The sequence below is a fragment of the Somniosus microcephalus genome, unplaced genomic scaffold (genome assembly GCF_052327205.1).
Source record: "Somniosus microcephalus isolate GS21.2 unplaced genomic scaffold, FLI_Smic_1.0 unresolved_chr3, whole genome shotgun sequence".
Taxonomy (NCBI): domain Eukaryota; kingdom Metazoa; phylum Chordata; class Chondrichthyes; order Squaliformes; family Somniosidae; genus Somniosus; species Somniosus microcephalus.
The window spans coordinates 15,561,004-15,579,194 of record NW_028225181.1 but is presented as its reverse complement, the minus strand read 5'-3'; the positions used below and the strand labels follow the sequence as shown (position 1 = coordinate 15,579,194).

The 18,191-nt window shown below is 49.0% G+C and overlaps 1 protein-coding gene across 3 annotated transcripts in view; it reads right to left on the bottom strand.

The window, feature by feature from the left end:
- Nucleotides 1-18,191, bottom strand: part of LOC147091221 (uncharacterized) — a 67,601-nt gene that overhangs the window by 13,589 nt on the left and 35,821 nt on the right. For all 3 annotated transcript variants that reach the window (XM_085976687.1, XM_085976686.1, XM_085976688.1), the window contains exon 8: nt 781-976. In XM_085976687.1, coding sequence (XP_085832813.1) covers nt 781-976 — 196 coding nt within the window. The remainder of the gene's footprint in view (nt 1-780; nt 977-18,191) is intronic.

Below are 18,191 nucleotides of genomic sequence, written 5' to 3'. Positions count from 1 at the left end.
CGGAACCTGATGAACTAACCGACGAAAGGGGGCCAGAATCGCCTCCGCACCAAGAACAAGAACCTCAGGAAAGGCGCTATCCCGAAAGGATCAGGAAGCCGCCCCAAAGACTGAATCTATAAATGGACTATTTCAGTTTAATGTGCATGTTAAAGTGTTAACTGTTATTTGAATGTTATGGGTACTGTTAATCTAAAAGGGGAGGAATTGTAGTGTATGTACCTTTAAGAGAGAACTACTTTTACAGCTCCTGTATACTGTAGTACCAGCAGTGACCACACCTGTATATAAGCCTTGAGCATGCCTCTGTACTGTTAGTCTTTAGACTACCCTCCTCCAGTAAACACCTGTTGATTGTTAATTTACAGCCTCCGTCTAGTTATTGGAAAACATCATACTTTAAGAATCACGGATTCAACAGAGAGAGAGAGACAGCGAGAGAGAGAAAGAGACAGAGACAGAGCGAGAGAGTGAGAGGGAGACAGAGGGAGACAGAGAGAGAGAGAAAGAGACAGAGAGAGAGAGACAGAGAGAGAAAGAGACAGAGACAGAGAGACAGAGAGAGAGACAGAGAGAGAGAGAGAGACAGAGAGAGAGAAAGAGAGAGAGAGAGAGAGAGAGAGTGAGGCAGAGAGCGAGAAAGAGACAGAGACAGAGAGACAGAGCGAAAGACAGAGAGACAGAGAGAGAGAGGCAGGGATAGGCTCAAGGGGCTGAATGGTCCCCATTCCACTCCTCCCTCCCTCTGGAATGCCCTTGCGGTTTGCGATGAGCCCTTACCTTTGACCACCTCGGCGTACATTGAGGGTTTGTGAGCCAGCAGAGGTTCATAGCCTGCGGCATCACCGTTCAGGGGCACTGTCTGCTTGGGGTCCCCCTCCACGCCGGACAAACAGCGAGCCCGAAACCCCACCACGCTCTCCACGACCTCCTCCGACTTCTCTGTCACAAACTTGATGACCCTTAACTGCAGGAGCTGCAAAGGACAGAGTAGAAAACATTGAGTGTCTCCGCTTCCACCACTTCCGTCGGCAGCGAGTTCCAGGTCCTCACCACTCGCTGCATAAAAAAGTTTTTCCTCACGTCCCCCCTGTATCTCTTGCCCAAAACCTGAAATCTGTGTCCCCTAGTCCTTGTACCATCAACTAGTGGGAACAGCCTTTCCCCGTCTAGCCTATCCAAACCCGTCATAATCTTGTACACCTCGATCAAATCACCCCTCAACCTCCTTTGCTCCAATGAAAACAAATCCAGCTTCTCCAACCTGTCCTTGTAGCTAAGATCCCCCATCCCCGGAACCATTCTGGTAAATCTCCTCTGCACCCTCTCGAGGGCCTTCACATCCTTCCTAAAGTGTGGTGACCAGAACTGGACGCAATACTCCAGTTGTGGCCTAACCAGCGCTTTATAAAGGTTCAGCATAACTTCTCTACTTTTGTACTCAATACCTCTGTTTATGAAGCCCAAGATCCCATATGCTTTGTTAACCACTCTCTCAATGTGTCCTGCCACCTTCAGGGACCTGTGCACATCAACTCCCAGGTCCCTCTGTCCCTGCACACTCTTTAAAACTGTGCCATTAAGTGTATATTGCCTCTCCCTGTTCCTTCTGCCAAAATGCATCACCTCACACTTCTCTGTATTAAACTCCATCTGCCACTTGTCTGCCCATTCTGCTAGCCTTTCTATGTCCTGTTGCTGTCGATTGGTATCATCCTCACTGTTTGCCACACCCCCAAGTTTGGTGTCATTGGCAAATTTAGAAATTCTACTCTATTCCAATATCCAGGTCATTTAAATATATATAAAAAAGCAGTGGCCCCAGCACTGACCCTTGCGGAACACCACTGTCTACCATCCTCCAGTCTGAAAAACAGCCATTTCCCACAATTCACTGTTTTCTGTCCTTAAGCTAATTCCTTATCCAAGCTGCCACTGACCCACCTATTCCATGAGCCTCAATTTTGTTAACCAGCCTTCTATGTGATACTTTGTCAAACGCCTTCCTAAGATCTATGTAGACAACATCCATTGCATTCCCTTCATCAATCCTCCCTGTTACTTCATCAAAAAATTCAATTAGATTAGTCAAACATGATCTCCCTTTTACAAACCCGTGTTGGCTCTCTTTAATTAGCTTAAACCTCTCCAAATGCCTGTTAATTTTTTCCTTGATTATTGTTTCTAAAATTTTACCCACCACTGATGTTAAACTGACCGGCCTGTAGTTACTAGGATTGTCCTTACACCCTTTCTTGAACAATGGTGTCACACTTGCCACTTTCCAATCCTCAGGCACCTCCCCCGATTCTAGGGAAGATTGAAAAATTATGGCAAGCCCTTCCGCTATCTCCTCCCCCAATTCCCTTAGCAACCTGGGATGCAAGCCATCTAGACCAGGTGACTTGTCCACTCTAAACATACCCAGCCTTTCTAGTATATTCTGTTATAGAAACATAGAAGATAGGGGCAGGAGTAGGCCATTCGGCCCCTCGAGCCCGCTCCGCCATTCAATGAGATCATGGCTGATCGTCCAAATTCAGTACCCTGTCCCTGCCTTCTCCCCATATCCCTTGATCCCTTTAGCCTTAAGAAATATATCCAACTCTTTCTTGAATATATTTAATGAATTGGCCTCAACTGTCTTCCGTGGTAGAGAATTCCACAGGTTCGCCACTCTCTGGGTGAAGAAATTCCTCCTCATCTCTGTCCTAAATGGCTTACCCCTTATCCTGAGACTGTGACCCCTGGTTCTGGACTCCCCGACCATCGGGAACATCCTCCCTGTATCTATCCTGTCAAGCCCTGTAAGAAACTTGTGTGTTTCAATGAGGTCACCTCTCATTCTTCTAAACTCTTGAGAATATAGTCCTAGTCTACTCAATCTGTCCTCATAGGACAATCCCCCCATCCCAGGAACCAGTCTGGTGAACCTTCGTTGCACTCCCTCTATGTCAAGTATATCCTTCCTTAGGTAAGGAGACCAAAACTGCACACAGTGCTCCAGGTGTGGCCTCACCAGGGCCCTATATAATTGCAGTAAGACGTCTTGGGGAAAGAAATTGGGTATCGCCCATTTTGGGGCACTAATATCGGCCGGGCGCAAAGTTTAGCGCCCGCCGCTAATTATCGCCTCCAACTGCAAAATTGGTCTCTATCGCCCCTGGAGGTGATTGGAGCGCTAAATCAGGCGCTACACACCTCTCTTAAGGTGCTAACGGCGGGGAGCGAGGCGCTACCTCAGAACGCTATCGAAGCTCAGGCGATGCCCGTTACCATGGAAGCCAGACAGACTGGCGCCGTCCAGTTCTTAAAGGGGAGGGGCCATCTTGCTGGCCAGCCACACCCTGCTCATTGCAGCCTTGAGTCTCGGCCTGGAGAGACCTCGAAAGCAATTGTGTTGGAAGCACTAATGGATGGGCCCAGGGAAAGAGCTCAGAGCTTGGGAATCTCAAAAGTGGTGCTGAGGACCCAAACTCCTCAGGACAGCGTTAAATCTTTCCAGACATCTCTCTCCCTCTCAACCTGCATGTACCAAAAATGTCGCCAACAAGGCAGGAAGCGGCCGCCTTTAAATAGCGCTCCCCCAGGCCCCTTCCCGACGTGAAAACAATTCCCATCTACCCGTTGTTCCTAGCGGCAGGCGCTAAGGTGGGGGGGGGGCGCGACTCAATATCCGGTCTGGGGCGCTACCGGGGCGTTGCACGCTCGTCTGACGTCACGATCTGCGGGCGCAGGAGATCGTGGCGGTAGTGTTTAGCGCCGCCGCAAAACGACTGGTCAATTTCGCGAGCGGCGCTAAAATAGCCGCACTCGGGCGCTAAGTTTCTAGCGCCCCATTAGCGCCCCCCTGGAGGCGCTAACCAACCAGAATTTTCCCCCCTTTACTCAAATCCTCTTGTAATAAAGGCCAACATACCATTTACTTTCCTAATTGCTTGCTGTACCTGCAGGTTAACTTTCAGTGATTTGTGTACAAGGACACCCAGGTCCCTCTGAACACCAACATTTCCCAATCTCTCACCATTTAAAAAATACTCTGCTTTTCTATTTTTCCCACCAAATGGATAACTTCACATTTCTCCACATTATATTCCATTTGCCATGTTCTTGCCCACTCACATAGCCTGTCTATATCCCCTTGAAGCATCCTTGCATCCTCCTCACAACTTACATTCCCACCCAGCGTTGTATCATCAGCAAACTTGGATATTACATTTGGTCCCCTCATCCAAATCATTGATGTAGATTGTGAATAGCTGAGGCCCAAGCACTGATCCTTGCGGTACCCCACTAGTTACAGCCTGCCAACCCGAAAACGACCCGTTTATTCCTACTCTCTGTTTTCTGTCGGTTAACCAATCCTCAATCCATGCTAGTATATTACCCCCAATCCCATGAGCCCTAATTTTGTGTAATAACCTCTTGTGTGGCACCTTACTGAATGCCTTCTGAAAATCCAAATACACCACATCTACTGGTCCCCCCTTATCTATTCTGCTAGTTACAACCTCAAAAAACTAACAGATTTGTCAAACACGGTTTCCCTTTCATAAATCCGTGTTCTCTGCCCAATCCTATTATGATTTTCTAAGTGCCCTGTTACCATGTCCCTAATAATAGATTCTAGTATTTCCCCACTACTGATGTCAGGCTAACTGTTCTGTAGTTCACTGTTTTCTCTCTCCCTCCTTTCTTAAATAGCGGGGTTACATTTGCTACCTTCCAATCCGCGGGAACCGTTCTAGAATCTATGGAATTTTGGGAGCTGACAACCAATGCATCCACTATCTCTATAGCCACCTCTTTCAAAACCCTAGGATACAGGCCATCAGGTCCAGGGGATTTATTGGCCCAGTAATTCGGGTCCGGGGCTTGCCGCGCGTGCAAGCCCCGCATATGCGCTCACCCGACGCGCTGACATTTCACCTCCAGGGACGCCTGCAATTCGAGTTTGAAAAAGAAGAATCCCGGGCAGCGTCTGACGTCACGCCGCCCAGGAGTGCAGCCAGCGCGAAGCCTGGAGCGCGCTGTGCAAGTGAGACACGCCCCTTGAGGTCTCAGTTTAATAGGACACGCCCCCAATGTTTCTCACAAGCTGCTAAGCATTTTTACATGTAGAGCAGCATTTTAAATAGGTTTATGGTATTTTTATGAAGCTTTTGGTAACTTTTATAAACTTTTAAAAACGTTTACATTATTTTGAAGAATCTGAAGTAGTTTTAAACAGATTTAAAGCAATTTAAAGACTTTTAAAAGCCCTAAAATAATTTTTTTAATTCCATTTATTTATTTACCAATGTCGTCGTCATACGTGTCTTCACACTGTTCCCTTTGGGGAACTGTATGAAGTGGTAGAAGGATTTATGGCCGTGATTAACGCTCATCCCGTGACCGTAACCATCTTTGAACCAGCCATTAGGGCGGTTAGTCCTATGGCGGGAGGGTTTTACGGGCTCCCACAAGCTATACAAGGAGGGGGGGGCCACCCACACCCACGGACGCAAATATCCCACTGGATGTCAACCCAGAATTTAGAGCCGGAGCTCCGACTCCACTTGCCGGGACTGTCTGGAGCGGGGTTTGAAACCCTACGCCGTGTGGCCCAGCGGCGGGGATCCTACCGCTGTGCCAAAGGCCCACTCCGATTAGCAACGTGAAATGGCTGGAATGAGCACAATTCACGGCATTAAAAGAACTCACAATTGAACTGATGATGACCTCGGCAATCTCCTCAACGAGGTGGAGGCGCAGCGCCTGCTCATCATTGGTAATGAGAAGTCAAAGGCGCCGCAAAAAGGACAGATGATAGCTTGGTCTTTCAAGTGGCAGCATAGGGCTCCAGTCACGGGGAGGGAAAAGGCGCAGGAAACGTATGGGTGTCACCTTTTGCGCGGAGTGGGCCTTTTGCGTAGCGGTAAGCATCCCCGCCGCTGGGCCAGAAGGAGTAGGGTTTCGAACCCCGCTCCAGACAGTCCCGGCAAGTGGAGTCGGAGCTCCAACTATAAATTCTGGGTGGACATCCAGTGGGATACTTGCGTCCGCGGGTGTGGGTGGTCCCCCCCCCTCAGATGGGTTGTGGGAGCCCGTAAAACCCTCACGCCATAGGACTAACCACCCTAATGGCTGGTATGAAGATGGTTATGGTCACGGAAGGAGTGTTAACGTGGCCAGAAATCCTTCCACCACTTCATACTGTTCCCGAAAGGGAACAGTGTGAGGATACGTACGACGATGACCTCTTGCGCAATGCACCTCCTTGGACCCTCAGTCGCAGATGCGAGTGGGCAAATCGTGCAATTGTTAAATTTTTCATTTTATTGACATGTAAAATGTTGGCCCAGTAATTCCCTTCCAAACGCGCGATTACGGTCGGGGTACTTACGCGTCTGTCCGGAGGAAATGCCGGTTTTCAGCATGCACAGCGCATGCGGGGAAAACCGGCATTTCCTGTCCTCTGAACGAAGGGGTTCAGAGGCAGAACGCGTGCGACTGCACAGGCAGCGCGTGCGCAGTAAAATTCGCAGCTTTCATTCATGCTTTCAGTGAGGTCAAGTCCTTACAACTTACACATGAAAAAAGCATGAGTACAGTTGCTCCAGAGGCTGCGGTTGTTTGGGAAAGGGATGAAAGTTATTTTAAGAAATGCTGAGGTAAGTTTTAAAGTTTATTTTTGTTTTTTAAAACGGGTTTTCAGTACTGTAGGTAGAAGGATCAATTGTGGCTGTGTGAATTGAATTTGCTGTGTTTATTAAATGTGAAAATGACTCCAACATTTTTAAGAAAGAAACTTTTCATCAGTAATATATTCTTTTAAGTAATTATGTATGTATGTCTGTATATATTCCTTTGCGTGTTATGTATATATTCCTTTACTTATGTGTATGAATGTATGTATTTAATTATGACTTTCAGAGAAAGTAACTTATTGGAAAATCATAATTAAAAACATACATTCATACACATAAGTAAAGGAATATAAAACATACATACATATACGTAAAGGAATATATGCAGACATACATACATAATTACTTATTACTGATGAAAAGTTTCTTTCTTAAAAGTGTTGGAAATGTTACATTACTCATTTTAGAACACTCATTCTCACATTCAATTCACACAGCCACAATTGCTCCTTCTACCTACCGTACTGAAAACCCGTTTAAAAAAAAAATTTAAACTTTAAAACTAACCTCAGCATTTCTTAAAATAACCTTCCTCACTTTCCCAAACAAAAATATTGCCTTTCAAAAGCTCCACGATAAAATATATCTTCCTCCGCAGCCTCGAAACAACTTTACACATGCTTTTTTCAAGTTTAACTTTTAAGGACTTGCCCTCACTGAATCCATGAATGAAATCGACGAAGTTCACTGCGCACGCGCTGCCTGTGCAGTCGCACGCGCTGTGCCTCTGAACCCCTTCGTTCAGAGGACCGGAAATGCCGGCGTTCTCCGCATGCACGGTGTTTCCTGAACGCCGGCATTTCATCCGGCCAGATGCGTGAGTACCCAGACCGTACTCACGCATTTGGACCCGAATTACTGGGCCATTATCTTTCTGTCCCATTAATTTCTACAGTACTATATTTTTTACTTATACTAATTTCTTTCAGTTCCTCATTCTCGCTAGACCCTTGGTTCTCTACTATTTCCGAGAAGTTTTTTTGCGTCTTCTTCCGTGAAGACAGACACAAAGTATTTGTTTAATTCCTCCGCCATTTCCTTATTCCCCATTATCATTTCTCCTGTCTCAGCCTGTAAGAGACCCACATTTACTGTCGCTAATCTTTTCCTTTTTACATACCAGAAAAGCTTTTACAATCTGTTTTTATGTCTCTCGCTAGTTTACTCTCATATTCTTTTCTCTCTTTCTTTATCAATTCCTTGGTCCTCCTTTGCTGAATTCTAAAATCTTCCCAATCCTCAGCCTGACATCGGTAGTGGGGAAAATACTCGAGTCCATTATAAAAGATGTAATAGCATGGTGAATGGTGTCCAAACAGGTCAGTCAGGAAAACATTACATCAAAGACATGACGCAGGGTCACCCAGACTCGAGTCGTCGTTGGCTTGTTCTCTCTGCACAGATGCGGCCGGACCTGCTGTGATTTCCAGCAAAAAAAATGTTTTTTGTCTGTTTTTTTGTTTTTCATACAGACCCCAGCATCTGCAATATTTGAGCCCTTGTGACCCCACCTCATTGCTCTTTGATGTAATGTTTCCCTGACTGACCTGTTTGGACACCATTCACGCCTTTGACTGCTGTGATTATCTCTCTGCCGAGGTGTGATAAATGGCAGTTGGAAAGATTACCTGTAAACATCTGACATGATTCTCTGACGATATAAGCTGTGTCTTTATGCATTTCTCCACTTCACCTGACAAAGGAGCAGCGCTCCGAAAGCTTGTGATTTCAAATAAAGCTGTTGGACTATAACCTGGTGTTGTGTGACTTCTTACATTTGTCCACCCCAGTCCAACACTGGCATCTCCACACCATGCCCTGGGAGTGTTTGATGGGACAGTGTAGAGGGAGCTTTACTCTGTATCTAACCCGTGCTGTACCTGCCCTGGGAGTGTTTGATGGGGCAGTGTAGAGGGAGCTTTACTCTGTATCTAATACGTGCTGTGCCTGCCCCAGGAGTGTTTGATGGGACAGTGTAGAGGGAGATTTACTCTGTATCTAACCCGTGCTGTACCTGCCCTGGGAGTGTTTGATGGGGCAGTGTAGAGGGAGCTTTACTCTATATCTAACCCGTGCTGTCCCTGCCCTGCGAGTGTTTGATGGGACAGTGCAGAGGGAGGTTTAATCTGTATCTAACCCGTGCTGTTCCTGCCCTGGGAGTGTTTGATGGGAGAGTGCAGAGGGAGCTTTACTCTGTATCTAACCCGTGCTGTCCCTGCCCTGGGAGTGTTTGATGGGACAGTGTAGAGGGAGCTTTACTCTGTATCTAATAGGTGCTGTGCCTGCCCCGGGAGTGTTTGATGGGACAGTGTAGAGGGAGATTTACTCTGTATCTAACCCGTGCTGTACCTGCCCTGGGAGTGTTTGATGGGGCAGTGTAGAGGGAGCTTTACTCTGTATCTAACCCGTGCTGTCCCTGCCCTGGGAGTGTTTGATGGGATAGTGTAGAGGGAGGTTTACTCTGTATCTAACCCGTGCTGTTCCTGCCCTGGGTGTGTTTGATGGGAGAGTGCAGAGGGAGCTTTACTCTTTATCTAACCCGTGCTGTCCCTGCCCTGGTAGTGTTTGATGGGACAGTGTAGAGGGAGCTTTACTCTGTATCTAACCCGTGCTGTACCTGCCCTGGGAGTGTTTGATGGGACAGTGTAGAGGGAGCTTTACTCTGTGTCTAATATGTGCTGTGCCTGCCCCGGGAGTGTTTGATGGGACAGTGTAGAGGGAGATTTACTCTGTATCTAACCTGTGCTGTACCTGCCCTGGGAGTGTTTGATGGGGCAGTGTAGAGGGAGCTTTACTCTGTATCTAACCCGTGCTGTCCCTGCCCTGGGAGTGTTTGATGGGACAGTGTAGAGGGAGGTTTACTCTGTATCTAACCCGTGCTGTTCCTGCCCTGGGAGTGTTTGATGGGAGAGTGCAGAGGGAGCTTTACTCTGTATCTAACCCGTGCTGTCCCTGCCCTGGGAGTGTTTGATGGGACAGTGTAGAGGGAGCTTTACTCTGTATCTAACCCATGCTGTACCTGCCCTGGGAGTGTTTGATGGGACAGTGTCGAGGGAGCTTTACTCTGTATCTAATACGTGCTGTGCCTGCCCCGGGAGTGTTTGATGGGACAGTGTAGAGGGAGATTTACTCTGTATCTAACCCGTGCTGTACCTGCCCTGGGAGTGTTTGATGGGGCAGTGTAGAGGGAGCTTTACTCTGTATCTAACCCGTGCTGTCCCTGCCCTGGGAGTGTTTGATGGGACAGTGTAGAGGGAGGTTTACTCTGTATCTAACCCGTGCTGTTCCTGCCCTGGGAGTGTTTGATGGGAGAGTGCAGAGGGAGCTTTACTCTGTATCTAACCCGTGCTGTCCTTGCCCTGGGAGTGTTTGATGGGACAGTGTAGAGGGAGCTTTACTCTGTATCTAACCCGTGCTGTACCTGCCCTGGGAGTGTTTGCTGGGACAGTGTAGAGGGAGATTTACTCTGTATCTAACCCGTGCTGTACCTGTCCTGGAAATGTTAGATGGGACAGTGTAGAGGGAGCTTTACTCTGTATCTAACCCGTGCTGTACCTGTCCTGGAAGTGTTAGATGGGACAGTGTAGAGGGAGCTTTACTCTGCATCTAACCCGTGCTGTACCTGCCCTGGGAGTGTTTGATGTCACAGTGTAGAGGGAGCTTTACTCTGTATCTAACCTGTGCTGTACCTGCCCTGGGAGTGTTTGATGGGACAGTGTAGAGGGAGCTTTACTCTGTATCAAACCCGTGCTGTACCTGCCCTGGGAGTGTTTGATGGGATAGTGTCGAGTGAGCTTTACTCTGTATCTAACCCATGCTGTACCTGCCCTGGGAGCGTTTGATGGGACAGTGTAGAGGGAGCTTTACTCTGTATCTAACCCGTGCTGTACCTGCCCTGGGAGTGTTTGATGGGATAGTGTAGAGTCAGCTTCACTCTGTATCTAATAAATGCTGTACCTGCCCTGGGAGTGTTTGATGTGAAAGTGTAGAGGGACCTTTACTCTGTATCTAACCTGTGCTGTACCTGCCCTGGGAGTGTTTGATGGGACAGTGTATGTTGTGTATGTAATATGTGTGCTACTTTGAACCTATGGACAGGACTGCACTACTTGTTGGGCGTACTGATACGCAGTACCACTCCTGGCCATAGGGGTATAAATAGTACTGTGGGTACTGATCTCCCCTCAGTTCCCGCCTGTGGGCATGAAGTAAAGACCTATGTATAGTCCCTACCTCCAACCAGTAAAGACCTGTTTGAGTTATACGTTTAAGTCTTTGTGTTAATTGTTCAATACAATACACATACTTAACAGTGCAGAGGGAGCTTTACTCTGTACCTAACCCGTGCTGCACCTGCCCTGGGAGTGTTTGATGGGACAGTGTCGAGGGAGCTTTACTCTATATCTAACCCGTGCTGTACCGCCCTGGGAGTGTTTGATCGGACAGTGTAGAGGGTGCTTTACTCTGTATCTAACCCATGCTGTACCTGCCCTGGGAGTGTTTGATGGGACAGTGTAGAGGGAGCTTTACTCTGTATCTAACCCTGTGCAGTACCTACCCTGGGAGTGTTTGATGGGGCAGTGTAGAGGGAGCTTTACTCTGTATCTAACCCCTGCTGTACCTGCCCTGGGAGTGTTTGATGGGACAGTGTAGAGGGAGCTTTACTCTGTATCTAACCCGTGCTGTACCTGCCCTGGGAGTGTTTGATGGGACAGTGTCGAGGGAGCTTTACTCTGTATCTAACCTGTGCTGTACCTGCCCTGGGAGTGTTTGATGGGGCAGTGTAGAGGGAGCTTTACTCTGTATCTAACCCGTGCTGTACCTGCCCCGGGAGTGTTTGATGGGACAGTGTAGAGGGAGATTTACTCTGTATCTAACCCATGCTGTACCTGCCCTGGCAGTGTTTGATGGGACAGTGTAGAGGGAGCTTTACTCTGTATTTAACCCGTGCTGTACCTGCCCTGGGAGTGTTTGATGGGACAGTGTAGAGGGAGCTTTCCTCTGTATCTAACCTGTGCTGTACCTGCCCTGGGAGTGTTTGATGGGACAGTGTAGAGGGAGCTTTACTCTGTATCTAACCCGTGCTGTACCTGCCCTGGGAGTGTCTGATGGGACAGTGTAGAGGGAGCTTTACTCTGTATCTAACCCATGCTGTACCTGCCCTGGGAGTGTTTGACGGGACAGTGTAGAGCGAGCTTTACTCTGTATCTAACCCGTGCTGTACCTGCCCTGGGAGTGTTTGATGGGACAGTGTAGAGGGAGCTTTACACTGTATCTACCCCGTGCTGTACCTGCCCTGGGAGTGTTTGATGGGACAGTGTAGAGGGAGCTTTACTCTGTATCTAACCCGTGCTGTACCTGCCCTGGGAGTGTTTGATGGGACAGTGTAGAGGGAGCTTTACTCTGTATCTAATCCGTGCTGTATCTGCCCTGGGAGTGTTTGATGGGACAGTGTAGAGGGAGTTTTACTCTGTATCTAACCCGTGCTGTACCTGCCCTGGGAGTGTTTGATGGGACAGTGTAGAGGTAGCTTTACTCTGTATCTAACCCGTGCTGTACCTGCCCTGGGAGAGTTTGATGGGACAGTGTAGAGGGAGCTTTACTCTGTATCTAACCCGTGCTGTACCTGCCCTGGGAGTGTTTGATGGGACAGTGTAGAGGGAGCTTTACTCTGTATCTAACCCGTGCTGTACCTGCCCTGGGAGTGTTTGATGGGGCAGTGTAGAGGGAGCTTTACTCTGTATCTAACCCGTGCTGTACCTGCCCTGGGAGTGTTTGATGGGACAGTGTAGAGTGAGCTTTACTCTGTATCTAACCCGTGCTGTACCTGCCCTGGGAGTGTTTGATGGGACAGTGTAGAGGGAGCTTTACTCTGTATCTAACCCGTGCTGTACCTGCCCTGGGAGTGTTTGATGGGAGAGTGTAGAGTGAGCTTTACTCTGTATCTAACCCGTGCTGTACCTGCCCTGGGAGTGTTTGATGGGGCAGTGTAGAGGGAGCTTTACTCTGTATCTAACCCTGTGCTGTACCTGCCCTGGGAGTGTTTGATGGGAGAGTGTAGAGTGAGCTTTACTCTGTATCTAACACGTGCTGTACCTGCCCTGGGAGTGTTTGATGGGGCAGTGTAGAGGGAGCTTTGCTCTGTATCTAACCCCGTGCTGCACCTGCCCTGGGAGTGTTTGATGGGAGAGTGTAGAGTGAGCTTTACTCTGTATCTTACCCGTGCTGTACCTGCCCTGGGAGTGTTTGATGGGACAGTGTAGAGGGAGCTTTACTCTGTATCTAACCCGTGCTGTACCTGCCCTGGGAGTGTTTGATGGGGCAGTGTAGAGGGAGCTTTACTCAGTATCTAACCCGTGCTTTACCTGCCCTGGGAGTGTTTGATGGGACAGTGTAGGGGGAGCTTTACTCTGTATCTAACCCGTGCTGTACCTGCCCCGGGAGTGTTTGATGGGACAGTGTAGAGGGAGCTTTACCCTGTATCTAACCCGTGCTGTACCTGCCCTGGGAGTGTTTGATGGGACAGTGTAGAGGGAGCTTTACTCTGTATCTAACCCGTGCTGTACCTGCCCTGGGAGTGTTTGATGGGACAGTGTAGAGGGAGCTTTACTCTGTATCTAACCCATGCTGTACCTGCCCTGGGAGTGTTTGATGGGGCAGTGTAGAGGGAGCTTTACTCTGTATCTAACCCGTGCTGTACCTGCCGTGGGAGTGTTTGATGCGACAGTGTAGAGGGAGCTTTAGTCTGTATCTAACCCGTGCTGTACCAGCCCTGGGAGTGTTTGATGGGACAGTGTAGAGGGAGCTTTACTCTGTATCTAACCTGTGCTGTACCTGCCCTGGGAGTGTTTGATGGGACAGTGTTGAGGGGGCTTTACTCTGTATCTAACCCGTGCTGTACCTGCCCTGGGAGTGTTTGATGGGACAGTGTAGAGGGAGCTTTACTCTGTATCTAACCCGTGCTGTACCTGCCCTGGGAGTGTTTGATGGGGCAGTGTAGAGGGAACTTTACTCTGTATCTAACCCTTGCTGTCCCTGCCCTGGGAGTGTTTGATGGGACAGTGTAGAGGGAGCTTTACTCTGTATCTAACCCGTGCTGTACCTGCCCTGGGAGTGTTTGATGGGACAGTGTAGAGGGAGCTTTACTCTGTATCTAACCCTTGCTGTACCTGCCCTGGGAGTGTTTGATGGGACAGTGTTGAGGGAGCTTTACTCTGTATCTAACCCTTGCTGTACCTGCCCTGGGAGTGTTTGATGGAACAGTGTAGAGGGAGCTTTACTCTGTATCTTACCCTTGCTGTACCTGCCCTGGGAGTGTTTGATGGGACAGTGTAGAGGGGGCTTTACTCTGTATCTAACCCCGTGCTGTACCTGCCCTGGGAGTGTTTGATGGGACAGTGTAGAGGGAGCTTTACTCTGTATCTAACCCGTGCTGTACCTGCCCTGGGAGTGTTTGATGGGACAGTGTCGAGGGAGCTTTACTCTGTATCTAATCCATGCTGTACCTGCCCTGGGAGTGTTTGATGGGACAGTGTAGAGGGAGCTTTACTCTGCATCTAACCCGTGCTGTACCTGCCCTGGGAGTGTTTGATGGGACAGTGTAGAGGGAGCTTTACTCTGTATCTAACCCGTGCTGTCCCTGCCCTGGGAGTGTTTGATGGGACAGTGTAGAGGGAGGTTTACTCTGTATCTAACCCGTGCTGTTCCTGCCCTGGGAGTGTTTGATGGGAGAGTGCAGAGGGAGCTTTACTCTGTATCTTACCCGTGCTGTCCCTGCCCTGGGAGTGTTTGATGGGACAGTGTAGAGGGAGCTTTACTCTGTATCTAACCCGTGCTGTACCTGCCCTGGGAGTGTTTGCTGGGACAGTGTAGAGGGAGATTTACTCTGTATCTAACCCGTGCTGTACCTGTCCTGGAAATGTTAGATGGGACAGTGTAGAGGGAGCTTTACTCTGTATCTAACCCGTGCTGTACCTGTCCTGGAAGTGTTAGATGGGACAGTGTAGAGGGAGCTTTACTCTGTATCTAACCCGTGCTGTACCTGCCCTGGGAGTGTTTGATGTCACAGTGTTGAGGGAGCTTTACTCTGTATCTAACCTGTGCTGTACCTGCCCTGGGAGTGTTTGATGGGACAGTGTAGAGGGAGCTTTACTCTGTATCAAACCCGTGCTGTACCTGCCCTGGGAGTGTTTGATGGGATAGTGTCGAGTGAGCTTTACTCTGTATCTAACCCATGCTGTACCTGCCCTGGGAGCGTTTGATGGGACAGTGTAGAGGGACCTTTACTCTGTATCTAACCTGTGCTGTACCTGCCCTGGGAGTGTTTGATGGGACAGTGTATGTTGTGTATGTAATATGTGTGCTACTTCGAACCTATGGACAGGACTGCACTACTTGTTGGGCGTACTGATACGCAGTACCACTCCTGGCCATAGGGGTATAAATAGTACTGTGGGTACTGATCTCCCCTCAGTTCCCGCCTGTGGGCATGAAGTAAAGACCTATGTATAGTCCCTACCTCCAACCAGTAAAGACCTGTTTGAGTTATACGTTTAAGTCTTTGCGTTAATTGTTCAATACAATACACATACTTTACAGTGTAGAGGGAGCTTTACTCTGTACCTAACCCGTGCTGCACCTGCCCTGGGAGTGTTTGATGGGACAGTGTCGAGGGAGCTTTACTCTATATCTAACCCGTGCTGTACCGCCCTGGGAGTGTTTGATCGGACAGTGTAGAGGGTGCTTTACTCTGTATCTAACCCATGCTGTACCTGCCCTGGGAGTGTTTGATGGGACAGTGTAGAGGGAGCTTTACTCTGTATCTAACCCTGTGCAGTACCTACCCTGGGAGTGTTTGATGGGGCAGTGTAGAGGGAGCTTTACTCTGTATCTAACCCCTGCTGTACCTGCCCTGGGAGTGTTTGATGGGACAGTGTAGAGGGAGCTTTACTCTGTATCTAACCCGTGCTGTACCTGCCCTGGGAGTGTTTGATGGGACAGTGTAGAGGGAGCTTTACTCTGTATCTAACCTGTGCTGTACCTGCCCTGGGAGTGTTTGATGGGGCAGTGTAGAGGGATCTTTACTCTGTATATACCCCGTGCTGTACCTGCCCTGGGAGTGTTTGATGGGACAGTGTATGTTGTGTATGTAATATGTGTGCTACTTCGAACCTATGGACAGGACTGCACTACTTGTTGGGCGTACTGATACGCAGTACCACTCCTGGCCATAGGGGTATAAATAGTACTGTGGGTACTGATCTCCCCTCAGTTCCCGCCTGTGGGCATGAAGTAAAGACCTATGTATAGTCCCTACCTCCAACCAGTAAAGACCTGTTTGAGTTATACGTTTAAGTCTTTGCGTTAATTGTTCAATACAATACACATACTTTACAGTGTAGAGGGAGCTTTACTCTGTACCTAACCCGTGCTGCACCTGCCCTGGGAGTGTTTGATGGGACAGTGTCGAGGGAGCTTTACTCTATATCTAACCCGTGCTGTACCGCCCTGGGAGTGTTTGATCGGACAGTGTAGAGGGTGCTTTACTCTGTATCTAACCCATGCTGTACCTGCCCTGGGAGTGTTTGATGGGACAGTGTAGAGGGAGCTTTACTCTGTATCTAACCCTGTGCAGTACCTACCCTGGGAGTGTTTGATGGGGCAGTGTAGAGGGAGCTTTACTCTGTATCTAACCCCTGCTGTACCTGCCCTGGGAGTGTTTGATGGGACAGTGTAGAGGGAGCTTTACTCTGTATCTAACCCGTGCTGTACCTGCCCTGGGAGTGTTTGATGGGACAGTGTAGAGGGAGCTTTACTCTGTATCTAACCTGTGCTGTACCTGCCCTGGGAGTGTTTGATGGGGCAGTGTAGAGGGATCTTTACTCTGTATATACCCCGTGCTGTACCTGCCCTGGGAGTGTTTGATGGGACAGTGCAGAGGGAGCTTTACTCTGTATCTAACCCGTGCTGTACCTGCCCTGGGAGTGTTTGATGGGACAGTGTAGAGGGAGCTTTACTCTGTATCTAACCCGTACTGTACCTGCCCTGGGTGTGTTTGATGGGACAGTGTAGGTGGAGCTTTACTCTGTATCTAACCCGTGCTGTACCTGCCCTGGGAGTGTTTGATGGGGACAGTGTAGAGGGAGCTTTACTTTGTATCTAACCCGTGCTGTACCGCCCTGGGAGTGTTTGATGAGGCAATGTAGAGCGAGCTTTACTCTGTATCTAACCCGTGCTGTACCTGCCCTGGGAGTGTTTGATGAAACAGTGTAGAGGGAGCTTTACTCTGTATCTAACCCGTGCTGTACCTGCCCTGGGAGTGTTTGATGGGACAGTGTAGAGGTAGCTTTACTCTGTATCTAACCCGTGCTGTACCTGCCCCGGGAGTGTTTGATGGGACAGTGTAGAGGGAGCTTTACTCTGTATCTAACCCGTGCTGTTCCTGCCCTGGGAGTGTTTGATGGGACAGTGTAGAGGTAGCTTTACTCTGTATCTAACCCGTGCTGTACCTGCCCCGGGAGTGTTTGATGGGACAGTGTAGAGGGAGCTTTACTCTGTATCTAACCCGTGCTGCACCTGCCCTGGGAGTGTTTGATGGGACAGTGTAGAGGGAGCTTTACTCTGTATCTAACCCGTGCTGTACCTGCCCTGGGAGTGTTTGATGGGACAGTGTAGAGGGAGCTTTACTCAGTATCTAACCCGTGCTGTACCTGCCCTGGGAGTGTTTGATGGGACAGTGTAGAGCGAGCTTTACTCTGTATCTAACCTATGCTGTACCTCCCCTGGGAGTGTTTGATGGGACAGTGTAGAGGAAGCTTTACTCTGTATCTAACCCGTGCTGTACCTGCCCTGGGAGTGTTTGATGGGACAGTGTAGAGGGAGCTTTACTCTGTATCTAACCCGTGCTGTACCTGCCCTGGGAGTGTTTGATGGGACAGTGTAGAGTGAGCATTACTCTGTATCTAACCCGTACTGTACCTGCCCTGGGAGTGTTTGATGGGACAGTGTAGAGGGAGCTTTACTCTGTATCTAACCCGGGCTGTACCTGCCCTGGGAGTGTTTGATGGGACAGTGTAGAGGGAGCTTTACTCTGTATCTAACCCGTGCTATACCTGCCCTGGGAGTGTTTGATGGGACAGTGTAGGGGGAGCTTTACTCTGTATCTAACCCGTGCTGTACCTGCCCTGGGAGTGTTTGATGGGGACAGTGTAGAGGAAGCTTTACTCTGTATCTAACCTGTGCTGCACCGCCCTGGGAGTGTTTGATGAGGCAATGTAGAGCGAGCTTTACTCTGTATCTAACCCGTGCTGTACCTGCCCTGGGAGTGTTTGATGGGACAGTGTAGAGGGAGTTTTCCTCTGTATCTAACCCGTGCTGTACCTGCCCTGGGAGTGTTTGATGGGACAGTGTAGAGGGAGCTTTACTCTGTATCTAACCCGTGCTGTACCTGCCCTGGGAGTGTTTGACGGGACAGTGTAGAGCGAGCTTTACTCTGTATCTAAC